Source organism: Mus pahari, chromosome 22 (assembly GCF_900095145.1).
Source record: "Mus pahari chromosome 22, PAHARI_EIJ_v1.1, whole genome shotgun sequence".
Taxonomy (NCBI): Eukaryota; Metazoa; Chordata; class Mammalia; order Rodentia; family Muridae; genus Mus; species Mus pahari.
The window spans coordinates 20,805,249-20,823,165 of record NC_034611.1 but is presented as its reverse complement, the minus strand read 5'-3'; the positions used below and the strand labels follow the sequence as shown (position 1 = coordinate 20,823,165).

Here is a 17,917-nt window from a genome sequence, read left to right as displayed (position 1 = left end):
CTTTAAGTATTCTGAGGAACAGTGATTAAGGCCAGTGCAATGTAAGCAAAAAAACAAAAAACAAAACAAACAACAAAAAACAAAAAAAAAAAACCAGAAAAGTGTTGGTCTCCACGCTGGAAGGTGCTAGGTAAGCTGAAGGTGGACATCAAGAGAGCCACAAAACCCAAGGGCCTCCCCATGCAACTGAGATGCCTGGAATTCTCCCTTAAACATCATCAAAGTAACTGAAGTGCAGACAAGCTCGGGGCCAGCTCATGCGCACAGTTCATCAGTGATCCTGGAGGAACCAAGATACCCACTTTTAGAAACCCTCCAGTCGGAGTTGGCATTGTTCTTTTGTGTTGGGAGGGTGTAAGAGTCCGTTCATAGCTAGCAAAACCAGGGCCAGCGTCTAAGACTTCCTCCTCTGAGCCCAGTGGTCTCTGGATATAAAACAAACCCCTTCTCAGATTCTCTAACACAATCCTCTCACCAGAAGCCAGAAGCCTGGGACAAGTGAGTTTTGTTAGACATGTGCGAGGAAGACTAGTCAAGAGAATGTCATATGTGTAAGAAGGTGACCAAAGAGCATACCTGCCTGCCCTGTGGACACCCAGGTGACATGGTGGTGTACCCTCATCACCTCAGAGATTATCTGAGACCTGTAGCTCAGGGTTCCAGGCAAGCAGGGTCACTGAGTTACTTGTAGCAAGTACCACTCGGTGTCAAACTCAGGATAGTTCTCTGTATAAAAAAGAGCAGTGGACCCACAGCCAAGGTCCTCTCAACCTCTAAGTGTGAATCATCTTTTGGAGTCAAGAGATCTACATGTGCTGCCATGTGACAGGGCCCAAAATAAACATTAGCCACTCCCATCCTCATCAACAAAGTCTGTTGGCAGTGACTCGGATAATTCACACATGACAGCTAGCATATGCCTCTCAGAGCGCCCCATGCAATGGCAGCAGGGCCGGTGTCGGCCGCCTGCCTCCTTGTCTCTCTATTCTTGGATGCTTGCAGTCCTTGTCCAAAGACATCTGGAGGCCCTGGTTTCACTTATTCTTATTTTTCCAACCCAGCTGAGGACTCCATTTTCCTAGCCGTTCCTCCTCAAATCCAAGCTCCTCACAAACTGTTTCCAAATATTGAAACACATTATGGCAGGCCACCCGCTCCATCTTATAATCAAATAGATGAAACACAGAAGGCAGTTGCCTTTGGATTCTTTTAAATAGGATTTTCACTCCCACCTCATTGCTTTGACTGGTTTAGTATTTACAGAGAAAGAAATGACTACTTTCAAATATGTCTGATTGTGGTTTTTTAGCCAAATTAAAGCTGAAGGCTTAAGCTGACAGCCTCCTTACCCTGTTCCGCCCCCATGTTCTGATATTCACACATATGTACTTCCCTGGTAAATTTGGATGTTCATGTCCCCAGAAGGATACCAGAATATCACATGAATGCTAGACATTTTCTTTACTCAGACACCCACATGGGGCCTCTGGGTGATGCTCACAGGACCACACCTCGGTATCTCTCACACGTCGTGATTTTTCTTACAGCCTAATAGTAAACCTGGTGATTAGACATGTGATGCAGGGACACCTTGGTGTTCACTTGCGTACTTATGTGACCAATGCCTCAGTAAACCTAAGTGAAAGTGGCCTGGGTGAAGTTTCTGAACGGGGATGTTCCTCTTGGACGCTCAGTGTCCTTGGTGTGCTCTGAAATTTTTTTAAGCTACTGATAGCCTCTCCATTTGGGGAACACAAATATTGAAATGTGAAGTAAGATAAGAGTCTGGTTGCCTCATGTGAAGCTATTCTGCATTCAGTTCTCCAACATGAGAACACACAGTACTTAAAACTTTGTCTTTGCTTTCGGTACACTGGTGCCCTATGCAGAGTTCTTCACTTCCTTGCGGATTCAACCAGCCAATCACTGGAAGGGTAGGGGTACCTGATCTTCTGAAGCTGTAACCCACATCCTTACTCTAGTGAAATCATGTAAGTTGGGCCTTGCCTTACATGCATCTGGCCTGCTCGTGCAGCTTCTGTGTCTCACCTAAGCCCTTCGGTTCTGATGTCTGGCATTTGTGGGAACCAGGCCTTATGACTTTGCTAGTAGTCCACATATAAATAAATCTATGCTGCTATGCATACAAACTCTAAGTGTCCTCTCTGTCATGCACACACATCCTAAGAGAGCCTCATCAGCAATTGAAGGGCTCTGCAGAAATCACCTCGCTCAGCACTCCAGTCCAAAGCTGTTGCTCACCTGAGGTGGATCTCTCCTTCTGGTTCCAGCCAGCTTCCTCAATCCCTGAGACGTCCTGAAGTAGCAACAGGGGCACACCCTGTTTGGGAATATTAGTCATTTAAATTGCTTCCTGAACCAAGTCAACACTTCCCAGTTTGAAACTCAATGTACCTTGCAACTTCTCCCTAGCTTATCTGTTCAGTTAAGTCCCTCCCTCTGAATGAGGAAAGAAGGAAAGAAAGAAAGAAAGAAAGAAAGAAAGAAAGAAAGAAAGAAAGAAAGAAAGGAAGGAAGGAAGGAAGGAAGGAAGGAAGGAAGGAAGGAAGGAAGGAAGGAAGGAAGGGGAAAGCAAAGGACATGACTGCTCCTAGGTATGGTGGAGGAGAAAGTTTATTGTAGATAAAAGGGAGCGCATAGCAAAAGACAGAGACGGGGGTATCTGGGGAAGTCTAGAGTGGACATAACCAGACTGAGCTGGGCCATGTGGGGAGAGAAGGGGGATGGGGAAGAGAGAGGAGAGAGGGAACCAGGTACAGCAGCCAGGAGGTCAAAGGTACAACAGGGGCAGGTACCCAAAATGTCTGCATTATACATGAAAGGGTCTCTGTGGATGGGCAGCACAGCCCCTGGGCTGGAGAGTTCAGGGTAAAGGAGTATGTCAGGCATACTCTGTAACAAGTCACTGAGGGATGCTGGGAAAACCCAGAGCCAGGTCTCTTTAGATAAACTGGCACCTAGACCTTGTCCTAGGTTTGAAACTTAGCATCCACCTCTTCAAAGATGAATTCATAAGTAAACAAGACATTCAGGCCACATGACGTTCCTGGGGGTTGAGAGGCATTACCCCTGTCTTCCAGATGAATGGAGTGGGGCTCAGTCAACTAAGACCCCTTGTTCTAAACGACCCATGGTGTTAGTTTTCTAGCACTGCTGAGATCGTAAGCTTAGCGGCTAAGACAACAGAAATCAACGCTATTGCAGTTCTAGGTGCTAGAACTTGGATCACTGCCGTTTGAGACACAGATCCTGTGAAGTCTTCAGGGGAAACCCCTTCTGTAGCTCTTCCAGCTTTGGTGGCTCCAAGAGGTCTTCCAAATGCAACTTCATTGTCCCAACCTCTACACGGTCACCTTGTCTGTGAGTCTCCTTTGTACCAAGATCACTGTCATACATCATGTCTCTCTGTCTATCTTTGCCTCTCCGTGTATCTGTACGTCTGTATCTCTGTCTCTGTGTATCTGTATGTCTGTGTGTATCTGTATGTCTGTGTGTGTATCTGTATGTCTGTCTCTCTGTCTCTGTGTATCTGTATGTCTGTGTGTGTGCATNTGTATGTCTGTGTGTGTATCTGTATGTCTGTGTCTCTGTCTCTGTGTATCTGTATGTCTGTCTGTGTGTATCTGTATGTCTGTGTGTGTATCTGTNTCTCTGTGTATCTGTATGTCTGTCTGTGTGTATCTGTATGTCTGTGTGTGTATCTGTATGTCTGTGTCTCTGTCTCTGTGTATCTGTATGTCTGTGTGTGTGCATTTGTATGTCTGTGTATCTGTATGTCTGTGTCTCTGTGTATCTGTATGTCTGTGTCTCTGTATGTCTGTGTCTGTGTCTGTCTCCCTCTCCTCTCCCTCCCTCCCTTTTCACACCGTAGTTACTGTCTTTCACAGCACACTTCAGGTTCTTGTCTTCAGTCACCATCCTGCCTACTCCCCACCATTATGAATCATACCATAAGCTTTTTGAAGGCAAGCTGCTCTGACCCACCCTTTGTTCTTTAAATATGGCTAAATGAGGGTTTGGACTTTTTTTTTTTCCTCTTTCCAACGATGCTGTCTTTGTTCATTGGGGACAGTCAGATTTACTGCTCATGAGGTTTCCAAGGACAAACACAATATCTTAGTCATCACTGTGTTCTCAGCAGCAAGCAGTGCCTGGGTGTGTGATAAGCTTGAGTGAGAGGAGGGGCCTGTCCTGCAGCAGAGGGGGAGGGGTCACAGTTCTCCCTGGGTACCATGGGTCTCATCCAGTCCCACAAGGCATTTAGTTCTTCTGACATTAGAGATAAGATGAGGCTGGAAGAGAACAGTGTCACTCTCTGTGGTACCTAGTGCACCAAAATTCAGGTCTGTCTGACTCTAGAGCTATAACGCTTAAGCAAAAGTTCTCTGGATTTGCAGTGTAGCCCCGTGATCTACATCCTGGGTCAAGCTGTGAGCCCTGGCAACAACGCTGACCAATTCTCTGCGCTAGGAAGTCTGTCTTCTGTTAGCCATTGAGGGGAGGAGGGACTTGTCTGAAAGAATTTGAAGGAAAGTTGAGTTTTAAAACAGAGAAAATTAATAGCAAAATGTACATGAGTCATCTGTGTGCGTTGTTTGTAATTTGTATACTTTTATGTGTTCACAGTATGTATACCAGACAATGTGTGTTTTATGTGTGTGCGTGTGATGTAAAGAATTCTGTCTCCCTCACGGAGTCACAAAAGGCCTGTGAAATTCACGAAGAAACACCATGAACGTTCAAACCAGTATAAGGTGCTACACTGAAAAGTAGGGGTGTTGAGGGGAAAGGCACGGTTGTCTCTGATTTGAAAGGGTTTCCATTTGAACTTAGAAAAACAGACTCATAAAGCCAGTTCTAAGCTTCCCAGAAGGAAGGCTATACAGGACCAAGCTATGGAAGCTTACATTTCCCAAGCGCCCCTGCAACTCCCATTGCACAACACAAACAGATGTCACTCTCACAACCACCTCAGAAGGAAAGGATGGTGAGCAAGCCCGTTTCACGGAGGAGAAAGCTAGAAACGAATATCAATCCAGAGACACACTCTGGCTCAAGTGAAGGTAGAGCCAAAGTCCATCCCAGGCCTGTGCAGTCCGACTCTTTCCTGTTAGCTCCCTGTGCAATTGCTCTGAGCAATCGAAAGACATAAAGTGCACAGACAGGAACCTTTGCCCTCAACTTGGAAAAAAAGGAATCAAACAAAACATGGTGGCTGCCAATAAAAATTACCGAAGCTTCAGGTGGTGCGGAAGGCTTCGGGAGCATCACCATGAGGTTATCTACAACCTCAGAAAGACAGTGGGTTGGAAGGGAGGCAGTGTGTAGAGGGAGCCAGAAGAGAGCAAAAGAGGACCACCAGGGCCTTCTGTTCCGACAAGGGTAACACACTGCCCTTGCAGAACTGCCCCGAGAGCCATGCCAAGCCGCCGTATTAATGGCCAAGAGGGCGATTTGGTTTAAGCCTTGCCTGACTAGATCTTAGGCTGAAAATCACTAATCACGCACACACACACACACACACACACACACACACACACACATTTCTAAATCCTCCCTAATGCTTTAGTGAAGCCTAAGACCATGAGCCTTCAAGGGACAAAGCGAGGTCCATCTGTTCAGTCAGGAATTTGCCAGACCAAAGTTGAAAGACAATCGGCTTTGATTCTAGCTCAGCTTTATTTGACCCCAAATCCTTCCCAACCCAATCAGCCAGAAATAACTCTTCTTTTCTATGAACCATGATTCCAAAGGAGAGAACTTGGGGATTCTTAAAAAAAAAAAAATAGCTAAGTACTTAGCTAATGGCAGGGGAGACTGTCTGTCCCTTGGGAACACAGCTTGTTCTAAACGCCAGAGGAAAAGACTCATACTTGTCTCATGCGTGGAGGATAGCAGAATGCTTTCCTTTTCAAAGATTTTATTTATTTTATTATAAGACATATAGGTAAAAACTTGAATATTTTGAAAAATATAAAAAGGTAATAAAACAGACATTTTCTCAGTAAGAAATATGCTCATAAATATGCTTTATCAAATATTAAAATGGTTATTTGCAAAATAATAAATATAATTCAGCTGTGGCATATAAGGAGCAACCCAAAGGATGAAGTGTGTTTATGTTTGGGAGAAAAACAGGTTTCTGACTATATTTAAAATTTTGCACTGCAGGTTATCAATATAGTTGAAAATTTTTTAAAAAATATTTTATGATAGCTTAATGATTTAAAAAACAGCAAGACATAAAAGATGATTTGACTAAGTGGAATTTGGCAAAAAAAAAAATAGTTTCCTCAAAATAAACACTTCTACGACACCTAAGTAAACAATTTTTTGAACCTATAAGTAGTACACGTATCAGCTCCTACGTCTACAAATCTCTGTGGTCTTTAAACAGAAACTGTTAGTAAGCCTCCGTTTCCAGCAAATTCTAACAGTTCTCTTCACTGGAGCAGAAATAGTCACATCTGTGATGAGGCCAGCTCTAAAGATGTCATTCCAGGGATATAAGTATGCAGAGAGTCCTTCTCCTTCCAATAAACTACCACCGTTTTCCTACATTTCTATATGACCCAAGGACCTGGGAATCACATAGAACAACACTGAGGAAAACTTCAATGATGAAAACTCCCGTCCTAGGCTCTTCATAAGCGTCAATATTCTGCTGTCCAAAGAAGAGAGAAACTTATGTGAACCCGAAGCGTGCCCTTAAATGAGTCTGAGACGTTCACGTAGCAGGTCAAGCTTTTCCTATGAATAAATACTGACTCTTGACAGAGATCTTTCATTGCCCGTGTACTTGGTTGCCCACGAGGCTAACCTGTTGGCTCCCATCTGCAATAGGGGAAGCCGCGTCTAACAATGCTTATGTATCCAATCTAATATAGATCACTGGTCCCGAAAGCCTTCAACGATGTCCACCAAGGGGACATCTGGATGACACTGGGTGCCTAGAGCACAGACAGGTCATGGCAGGATTTTGACTTGAGCTTGAAAGCCATGTTCTTGTTGTTTTTGGCCACAATTTTGCCCCAGAAGCGCCTGGCTTTCCTGGGGATGCTCTCCCGCCTCTTCTGGTAGGCCAGCCTCCTCTCATTCTTCTCCTTGCTGTCCCTGCGCAGGCGCACCTGCCGTACAATGCCCTCAAACAGTTCCTTCACGTTGTGCTGCACGGCCGCAGAGGTCTCGATGAATTTGCAGTCGAACACCACAGCACAAGCTCTCCCTTCTAGAGCGGAAAGGGGAGAAGAAAGTCAGAGGGCTCATAGAGTATGATCTTCTTGTACAATGTGGCCAAGCTGGAGAAGACCTCTCTAAAACTTCCCTAGGGGTAGGTAACACGGGGCAGTAGGCTACGTTATAGGCAGAAGGACGCACTACAGCATGCATCCTCCCAGGGTCTGAGTGGAAATAGCCCATAAGAGGATCTCCGGAAGCCGGCTAGATCTGACTCACCACAAACCCACTATATTAAAGTCCAACTCCATCAGGTCTATGATATGAATTATAACAGCAAAAGCCATAGCTTTCACTTACTACAGCTTTGCTACATTCAAAAGCCAGGCTAATCTCTTCCCAAACACCTTTCACTGCTCAGAACAATCTTGAAAACATACCATTACTCTTATCAGATAGACAAAGAAACTGAATATGGTTTTTTTTTAAAAAAAAAAAAAAAAAAAAAAAAAAAAAAAAAAACATGAAGGAGCTCATAGCCGACAGGGACAGGAAACTCAGCCCATCAAACTCGCCAAATTTTTCTAAAGCTCTCAGTTTTAAATATTCCACTGTGTTTGATGGCCATGGGTCCAAGTTTCAGTTTGAGAAGATGTGAACGTGGAATACTGTTGTGTCCTAGTAAGACGTTCCCACCAGTTGGGAAGATTGTCTTGACTGAGCAGGGACTGAAAATGCCAAATTTTATTTTTTTACGGTTGTACTAAATCTACATTGAGCCAATACGATCTCGAAGGCCCTAAAAAAGAATATGGAGGCCCTACTCATCAAATAGGAATTATGCTTAAACTAAGGACCAGGAAGCACGTGTGGTTCCATCAGTCTAATGTGCTCACAGAAGTTTACAAAGGAGGGTTGGGATTAGAGAGCAATAAATGGAACGTCAACAGGCAGAGTATAGAAGGCTGTCTCTTTTGAAACTCTCTCTTATGAGGGTCCTAACCCCGAGTTCCTCTCCTTGCATTCATATGTGGCTTTTCAACCCCTGAAATTGGGATCTGCTTGGAGAACAGAAGGATGAGCAAGGGATAAAACTGTCAGGAAATTCCTGAGGCTGCTCTCCTTCCTAAAGTAACTCCTGCAGAACAGCCAAGGGGGAGTGGGTACGCTGGACCTTCAGGCAGACCAGAGGATACAGAGAATAACAAATGACTAGTGCAAACAATGGGAACCGTGAGAGTCTTAGACAGTATTCATCAAACTTCACGGAGCATCCACTGAGCCCCTGGATGCAACCTTGCAGGGGAAGGGAAGGAGAACCTGCTGGTGGGCCAGTGTGTGCCGTGCAGGGGTGGAGCCCATGTCACATGCCCTCTCACCTGACACAGACACTTCTCGACACCGCACTAAGTCGCTTTTGTTGCCAACCAAAATTATAGGAATGTCTTCTGTCTGCCGGGCCCTGCGGAGCTGAATCCTCAGCTCAGACGCCTTCTCAAAGCTCGCGCGGTCTGTGATAGAGTAGACGATCAGGTAGGCGTCCCCAACCTGCATGCAGTGGTCATGGAGCCATTCACTCTCCCCCTGATGAAATAAAGAGACCTTCCATGAGCTCAGGCTAACCTAAAAATCAAGGTGTCAAACCCCATGCCTATCCCAAGTAAGAGAAAACAAGGAAACTGCTTCCAACACCCCAAAACGCATTGGTCTTCCAGGATGTCTAGGATGCAAAGAAAGTCAGTCTGTATTGATTCTATAGCAAACAACTTACTTTCCAGTTACTATCACAGCTTGCGCTGTTATGATGCATAAGTACTTTGACAAACAGTATTTCCAAACTCAATCTAACCTGCCAACAGTCAGCCTTTTCTAGCTCCCTAAAAAAACCTCCTAATTAAGAATCTTTTTATAAGAATAGGAAAGTTCTCAGTAAACAACGATCTTGCATATTTGCTGGAAGGTCCCCAAACTGTCAAAAGCCATGTTGGAATCCAGGATGGAGAAAGCCAACTTCACCCAAGGTGGTTCTGTGTCATTGGAAGTAAGTGGCCGTGCTTGTTTGACCTCTCCCCTACAGCAAATATGCTTCTTGTGGTTTTTAATAGAACTCGGGGCAAACCACTGCAATTTGTTTGTTCTTCAGGGCTCATCTGTGAACGACCTGTTCCCCAGCACAGTCTCGTTCTTCAGAAGTAAATGCTTTTAATCAAGGAAATGAGCCCTCCTCGTCTGGAACATCTACTATGTAGGACAAGGTCACTCTGGCACCAAGCAGCCTGTTGAAAGGCGAGCCCTAAAGGAAGACACTGGCAGCTACAGGCCCTGCATACCTTATTTTCCCACATGTCCAGGAGGATAATGGTTGCACTCTCTCCATCAACGACCAGGGTACGCTCATACGTATCTTCTAGAAAAGAGAGAGCACTGATTATCAGTCAGGTGAATGAGAAATAACTCAGCATATGAGGTTCCTGTTGACCTCACTCTAGAATTTGTACTCCAGGCGAAGGGCAGGGGTGGTGGGGGAGGGACTGAGGACGCAGCTCAGTCAGTAAGTGTTTACTGTGCAAGCACAAGGACCTGAGTTTCATCAAAAGCCAAGCACGGTGAGAAGCCCTCAGAGCCCTTGTTTCTGGAGGCAGAAAGCAGGCAGATCCCCAGGGTGCAACAATGGGCCAGCCTAGCTGAGAGTCTCTGCCTCCCAAAACAAGACTCATGCCTATGGAAGGACAACACCCAAGGCTGACCTCTAGAATCCAGATGCACATGCACACATATCCACACATATGTGCCTCCACATGAACATGTACCTTTCATATATGTGTGTGTGTGAGTATGTATATGAATATATGTAGACAGACAGACAGAGGCAGAAAATGAACTTCAAAGACATCATTTTAGGGGCTGGGGGCATGGTTCAGTGACCTCTGGTCCCTGTGTGTGTGTGTGTGTGTGTGTGTGTGTGTGTGTGTGTGTGTGTGTGTTCTCCTTCGGCATGCAGCACACAGTCCTCCAGTCACTAAGCAGATCTCCCACAGCTCTGTGGAAGGCTAAATAGCTTGAGCTAAAAGGGAATCATTTTCATCATTCTTGGGCCTTTTATGGAGAAAAGCCATTTATAAGGATAAATAAACTCCCTAAGACCTTTTGACTCCAATTCAATGGCTGAAGCTATGAGAAAGCATTAACTATAAGCTCCATTATGGGACGTTTTAACTATAAGCCCAATTTCCATAATCTTTATGGGAACTGCATTGAGTTCTAGTGGGTGGCCACTGAACACTTCAGAAACTGAGATCAGCAACGTTTCTCCTCTTTGCAGAAGCACAAGGAAAAATATTTTGAGATGGTCCCTAATTGAACCATCATTTTTCTTTAACCCTCCACCCCATTTGCTTTGTTGTGTTAAGATGGATTCTTGCTAGTAGCCCTGGCCAGCTTAGAACTCACTAAACAATCAGGTTGGCCTAGAAGTTGCCTCCTGGGTGCTGGGATTACAGGAATGTGCCATTGTTATGTAGAAAGTAATGGAAACTTCCCCCCTGCATTTGAGCCTACATTGGCTGTGGGTGAAGAGTGACAACAGTCACGGACCAGAGGAGCTCCATCTGGGAAAAACAGCTGTCCTGGGATATTTGCCAGAGGATTTCCCATCAACCCTGTGCACCAATCTCATGTGTCCTCTGGGGTTTTCTGGTTTTAGTTCCATCTTTTTGAAACTAGAACTTTCCTAGCAATTTATCCCTTTTTGGCCCTTACACCTGAATCTCTTCTTTTAGATATCTGTAGGGCTCATCCCTGCTAAGGAGGTACTCCTGGGTGTGAATTTAAAACCGCATCAAAGCTCTGGGCTTCTTTTCCTGCTCTGTAAATCTTTGTGTTATTTACTCTCGAACATGTGACACTTGCCAGGTACTTACTACCCTGTGCCATATCCTCCTCCTGCTTTGTTTTCTGTGCCTCCATCCCTGATCCCCCAACCCATCATGTGCCTGACCCATGGTACGTGTCCCAAATGGATGAGCAGCAAATGCCATGGTGTTGTGACTGTGAGCACACACAAACCTCACCTCAAATCTAGTATCTACCCCTTTCTTACCCATGTGGCTCTAGACAATGTTCCCAGGGTGCCTACGGCTCAGGTTTCTGGCCATGGGGACTGAGGTTACAAACAGAATACTGAACCATGAAGAAAGAAATGGAGCTGCAGAGCGGGCTGTAAACAATGTTGATTCTCTGGGCAGTACTCGCCAACACTGTGCTGTCGCTCTCTGCTCTCTCCTTTGGTACCTGTGCCACCCTAGGACGTATCACTCCAATTATACTGGAGAGGAAGCTTCCTGAGGTAAAGAAGCTAACCCAAGAGCACTTAGCTAAGTCTGTGTCACCTGGGGGTGGCGGAGTCTCTACCCACTCATTACACTCCAAATCCAGAGTTTGTTCCCTGTGCTTGTGAGCATCTTCATCTCGGGCCTCCGAAATCCTGGTTGTCTTCAAGGCCAGACCTTTTCTTCCACTAAGCCTTTTCTGATTTACACAGACAGAGTTCTTTTCTCCAAACTCCACTTTCTCCCCGTAACCCAAGATCGCCGTCACGTCCTGGCTTGCTTTCCAATGAATGTATGTCTGACCTCCATTGCACACTGTGAGACTGCTAAAGGAAAACTTCAGGGCTCTGCGTGTGCCTTCTACTCCCACTGTGCCTCACCCAGGGTTGTGCTACAAGTTCACTAACAATTTATAAATGAATGGATCAATGAATGGATGAATGGGTGGATGGACAGCTGGAATTAACTATGCACGGAGAATCATATGACTGTTGCAACAGGCTGGAAGAACAGACTATCACATACATTCTCCCAGGTAAATAAATGCTGAAAGGAAAAGATAAAACCAATGCATGGGTGCACTTTGGAAAACCTTCCTCTGGGGAAACGTAAGGCTGACAAGTCAATGTGAATGACTCCTAATGCACCTCTAAGCCAAACGAATGTAGCCGACTCACAGAGGGTGTATAATACTGGATGGATCCATCCCTGAGAAGTTTCTCAGTATCAGATGCTCAGTCTAGTCACAGTTAAGGAAAAGCACCATCCCCGTCTCTCTCCAAAGAAGTTTCCTACTTTTCCCTTTCTAGTTGCATCTCAGTCCCGTCGCTCTATGCCTATTGGGTATTGCCCTCTGAATAGACACCACCCCTTCTAATGAGCAAACACTTCTATTGGGTCAACTGTCCTCTAACTTTTTAACTCCTCTCTCTTTAAACAAATAAAACAATCCTGCCCCTATGTCAGCATTACATGTTATATTACATATAATATAATGTAATATGTCATATTACAGTTAGAGCAGTTATTACGCTCCCCAGTACTTGCTAATGCCACCATGTTCTCGGTTACACTCAGCCGTCAGGGGGTACCCAAAGTCTACATGGTGCTGACCGGTGTGCCGTGTACTTAACAGCATTTGAAAGTTAAATCCAGGGGACAGTGAAAGAAAGTGGGTTTTTGGTTAAACCACAGGCAGGTTTGGATGCCAACCCTAGGAGCCACTTAGCTCTGTAAGCCTTCACCCCTGTGGAGATATCGATATGCATTACCCAGAGCACATTAGGAAGTGCCAACACATCGCTCAGGACCCACGCTAGTAGAAGTGTAAAGAACCAACGTAAGATCATAAAACCCCAGCCTCTACACCCAGCTTCCCCGAAGGGTGGTTCTCCACCTGCCAATCATCCTCCCTAAGACCCTGCTCACACATGGGCATAGGAATTCTGAAAGGACTGAGATACTCAGCAACCATGAGGCACTTCGGGAAGGCCCCTCCCACTGCAAATACCCATTCTGAGTATTAGCTACCTTTGCTGTCTTCTAGCACCCACCGGCCGGTACAAAGAGCAAAGCGACTGGACAACGCCAGCCCTGTTTCTCCTTGACCCTGAGATTCTGGGAGTGGAGAAAGGAATGGATGCTACATCAGTGAGCCATCATTCATGGCCAGCCAGCCCTGAGCTGCCTCTTGAAGCACTAACTCCCTAACACCAAGACAGCTGAGGAGAATGAACCCTTCCCATGAACTGGGTTGTAGTGAGGAGTAAGATTTGCGCACATTGAATAGAGAGAAATGAGTCACCGCTAAGCCATCTTCCCCACGCTTCCTCCTCTCGTTTTAACTGAAAGTGGGGACCGACCATGTGAGGGGTTCAAACACTGAACAATCCTTCCTCCATTTCTACAGCTGTCAGTAGGAGGTGCAGCTGTTCTGGGCACATATACTGATGTTGGAGCTCTAGCTGAAGGACATTGTATGACAACAACTGGCTACCCAGTTGTAATTTCCACCCCGGAATATAAAAAAGCTATCACCTATTGTTGTGTATGTATGTTTGTACAAAGTGAGTCTAGAAATAGGTAAGGATTAAATAAATAAACCCTGGAAATAGGTCATATACAGAAAATCATCTGGGGACCTGTCAGGCCTCTATACAGGGCATTTATCACCATCTTTATAGCTCAGTTTTTTAAGTTATTATGTTACTTCAAGTACAGCATTTGACCTACTTACACTTGCAAATGCTTCTAATGTTAGTGGAAACACACTAATCGATCCACTCTAGCAAGTTTCTTTCCCCACCAAATCAGTTTAGTTTTATGCATAGTCACAGAAAAAGTTCCAGTAGTGATGAACTCTCCAAAACCGGTCCAGGCTAGAGTCAGCCTTCTTGGACCCCTCTGACCTGACCTTCAGAAAGCCCCTTGATAACTTGAGTCAACAGATTTGGTCCTGCGTACATATATTCCTCCTGTCTTGTCTGTTTTTGTACTTGAGGCTCTGTGCCAGCTAGGCCTCTGTCACCATCTCAGTATTGAGAAGGCATACATTTTCTCTTAATTCTGAAGATACATTTTGTTTCAGTTTGTTGGTTTTTTTGTTTGTTTGTTTGTTTTTTTTTGAGACAGAGTCACATAGCCCAAGCTAGCCTCAAACTCTCAGTGTAGCTGATGACTTCTGCTTCTTCCTTCCCGGTGCTGGGATTGCAAAGTGTGTACCATTATGCCTGGCTCCCACTTCTGCAGAAAAAAAAAAAAAAAATGACCCACTCCCTCTCACTCTTCCTGCTTACAAGACAGAAGCCCACCAGGGCTGGGCCACCTACCTCCCAAGACCTCACAGTCGCTGTCCATGCTGTCATGCACACCTGCAAAGATGTTGGCCAGGGTGGACTTGCCCACCCCTTGCTCCCCTATAAGCACTACTCGGTAATAGGTGTTTCCAGACTCAGAAGAGATGACCGAGTCCGTGGAGTCGGACGACCAGCTCCGTCGGCAGGGGTCTTCCGGAGCGGTAGAGTGGCGGTTTCTGAGGTTGCAGGGGTGGGGATCCTTCTGGACCATCAGATGCCTGCCGTCCGCAGGGATACTCCAGCGCTGCTGTGGCTGCATGCCCACAGTGCCTTGGCGCATGGTGACATTATTCAGAGTCATTTCGGGATCCTAGGAATCAGAGCAGTAGAGATGGCAATATGATTAAGAATGAGCCAGGCCCAGGGGAGCTCAACCCAGTTGTCATTGGTGCTTCATTTGATGGGTATGAATTCTTAATATAAGGATCAACCACTAAACTGTCCCCTAAGCCTAGCAAGCAAAATTTTCAACAACAACAACAACAACAACACACACACACACAGTAACTAGCTTCTCAATCAGGCTGTCATTTGTAGTAGCAGTAACACCATCCATTGCCCATAAGCTTCCTCCGTCCTTAAAGGAGCTCTGGAAATCCCACTGGGAGTTGGTACAGAGGCAGCTGGAAGGAACCCATTACCTCCAGAAATGACTTTACCATCAGCAACAAGTCAGAGCTGCTGGGGACCAGCTGGCCAGGTTAACTGTTCTTGTCTAAACATGGCTCTTAATTGCACCCGCGTCCTGCAGTCTTTTGTGCCTCAGTGGGAAACACGTGGCAATGACATCACTCCCTTGGCTGGACTGGACAGGCACTTTGGGGGAACTTCCATGTTTAGTAAAGTTGCCCTGATGTTCTCCAGTTGCCTGAAGAGACCATTATTTGGGGAGTGGGACAGTTTCTGTTTGAGTGTCACGCCTCAGCTCTACCCTCTTATCTACAGACACTGTTTAGCATACCAGCCCTGAGGCTGGTTCTTCTGACAGGGGAAGGACCTACTCACATTCAGACACATCACACTTGTACAAAAAGTGCTTCATTCTTAAGGAACCTCGTCCACTCCGTGATTTAATTAGCTCGGAATTGCACCTTTCTAAAGTAAAAAGCCACTCAACAACTTCCTACAACTTTCTCCTTGCAAGACCGCCTCGCCTGACAGGCAGCGGGGACAGGCTGCCAAGACTGACCGAGATAACCACTCCATGGTTTTAACTCAGCAAGATCCCCGCGTGAGCGCGAGGATCGCGCTCAGCTCACACACCCTACTCCATACATCACACCTATGCCACGAGCCAAAACCAGCCGGTTTCTTTTTAAGCCTTAAAAACAGTTCCTGGGTTGACAGACTTGCATTTAGACCTTGAAGTCTGCCGCCTGGCCACCTAATCTGTAAGGTGACACTCCTCCGGAATTGAATTTAGGAACACCCCCCCCCCATCAGAAGCGCATCCTTTGCACCTTAACTTCTTTCTCCCACGGCAGAACCCCTGGCACAGACCTAGGAAGTCTAGGGGCTGGCTCCCTTCCCAACTTAAAAAGTTCGGAGACCAGGAACGCCCCTTCCCACAGAGGCTCCCACTGGGACTGCCCCTCAGTCATGGCCCCTTACTTGGCTGCACTGGGCGCTGGGTGGGCGTCTGCCGTCGGTCCGCACAATGCCTGCTGCCTGCTGCACTGCCTGACGCCTGCGATGCGGGCTCCGCAGTCCGAGGCTGTGTGTTGTCCGCTGGCAGTGCCGCCTCCTGAAGCCTCCGCTGCCCGCCGCCGTTTATAGCGCGCCCCGGCAGCCCCGCGACGGGGCTTTTCCGTGACGTCAGCGCTCCCGCCGGGAGGGGGCGGCTCTGCAGCAAACTCTGAGTTGCAGCCACTTGGCTAAATCAGTTACTCGTAGTCATGTGACTCCCCTATCCCCTTGAGGGGAATGAGGGAGAAAAAATAAATGACAGTTCAATCGTTGATTTTATTTTATTTTATTTTTATCAGGTGGACACTGGAAAAATACACTTAGTGCTACTTAATCGCCCTTCCCAGCAGAGCACTTGTAAGCTGTCTGAATAAAGGATGAGGAAAGAAACAGCCCAAGCCGAGAGTCCAGCTTTGCCAAGAAAACAGATCCATCTGAGTGAGCGGGACTCCGGCCTCCAGGACGAGGCTACAGCCACCCTGAGTGAACAGGCCACCTCCACAGCATGCTCTGAGAAGCCACCAGGCCCTTCCTGCTTCCTGACTCCTTATCTCTGAGTTGGGACGTACTGCTTTGTTTCCTTCTTCTGGCAGAGATCCAAAAGAGAAGAGCCAGAGGAAAGAGTGGGGGAGACCTTGAAAAGGGGCAGGTTGGCTCCAAGGAGCTTGCGCTAAACACTGCCGTCCTCCTATTCTGGCCACAATGCTGAATCTCCTCCATCAGAAGTTTAGTCACACCCCAATCAGCGCATCTCAGAACCAAGCTGCTCAGCATGGCTGGAACTGTGGCCTGGAGCCAGGGCTTGCCAACCATGGGGAGATGGCTCAATCCCCTGAGAGAGCCCTACTGCTTCTATCGTTTGCTAAGACCTGTGGTTCTGGTGGGCCTGGAGGACCTTGCTCCTTACTCCGGTTGTGGATTGAGAACAAGAGGCCCTGCAAGGAAACCTGCCCGAGGTCAGTGTGGTGGCGGAGGCAACATCCAGAGCCTAGTCTGAGTACCTTTCAAACAGCACAGCTAAGTGACCTCTTCCCCCAGGACATGGGTATTTCCCGGGGACGTGGGCATTTCCCACATGCTGTGTTTAGAGTCCATGCTAGCCTTTCCAACACATCCATCTGCTTCTCCAGCCAGCTTCTGCTGTGGGTTGGCTGGTGGCCCCTCGGGAAGCAGCCAGCACCAGTGTCTATTGGAGTGGCTGGGCTACTCTGTGGTTACAATGGTGTCCCAGTTTTCCCCCAAGGCATCTATGTGATTTGGGAATTATCCAAGTGACCAGCTGCTGAGGTCTGTCAGGGACCAAGCTGGCAAAGGTAGAATCCACCAAATAAGAAAGATGGAGAGTGCCTTAGTCTCAAAGGCAGAGCCCCAGATTTATTTATGCACAAGGAAGAGAAGAAGCCAGAGGGATGAAGGCCACTCAGGAAGGAGGTGGCCAAACTAAAGTACAGTCTGGTCTGGGTACCATAGTGCTCTGGATACGGCTCTTCACCAGCCACAGTTTTCCTCAAGGTTAACCTGGTGGGAAGGGACATGGATATAGAAAGGAAATGAGGAAAAAGGACTAGGGGAGGGGAAGAAAGATGGAGACAAAGAGGGAGATGATGGAAGAAGAAGAAGGAGGGGTGGAGAGACAACCACCCAACTGTGAATACATCTTTGAAGAGAGGCATTTCCACGAAGATATCCACATTTCCTCCCAGGTCTCTTACTCTGGCGACTGTTCTCAACAGAAACACTGTGACATCTGCAAGCATATCACACTATCTCTTAATCCTACTTCTTCACATTGATAAGAATCTCTTATGGGGGGGGGGATGGGGTAACGGCACATAATTAAAAATAAATTTA

General features: G+C 46.6%; 1 protein-coding gene across 1 annotated transcript; it reads right to left on the bottom strand.

Annotated features, from left to right (window-relative positions):
* Window positions 1-6,026: 6,026 nt before the first annotated feature.
* On the bottom strand, window positions 6,027-16,119 carry Gem (GTP binding protein overexpressed in skeletal muscle). Its single transcript, XM_021222347.2, has 5 exons — window positions 15,992-16,119; window positions 14,354-14,690; window positions 9,528-9,604; window positions 8,577-8,781; window positions 6,027-7,249 (listed from the first exon to the last, which is right to left on the bottom strand). The coding sequence occupies exons 2-5, from the start codon at window positions 14,679-14,681 to the stop codon at window positions 6,972-6,974; spliced, it is 888 nt and encodes a 295-aa protein (XP_021078006.1). The 5' UTR covers window positions 14,682-14,690; window positions 15,992-16,119; the 3' UTR covers window positions 6,027-6,971.
* Between the last annotated feature and the right edge of the window lie 1,798 nt (window positions 16,120-17,917).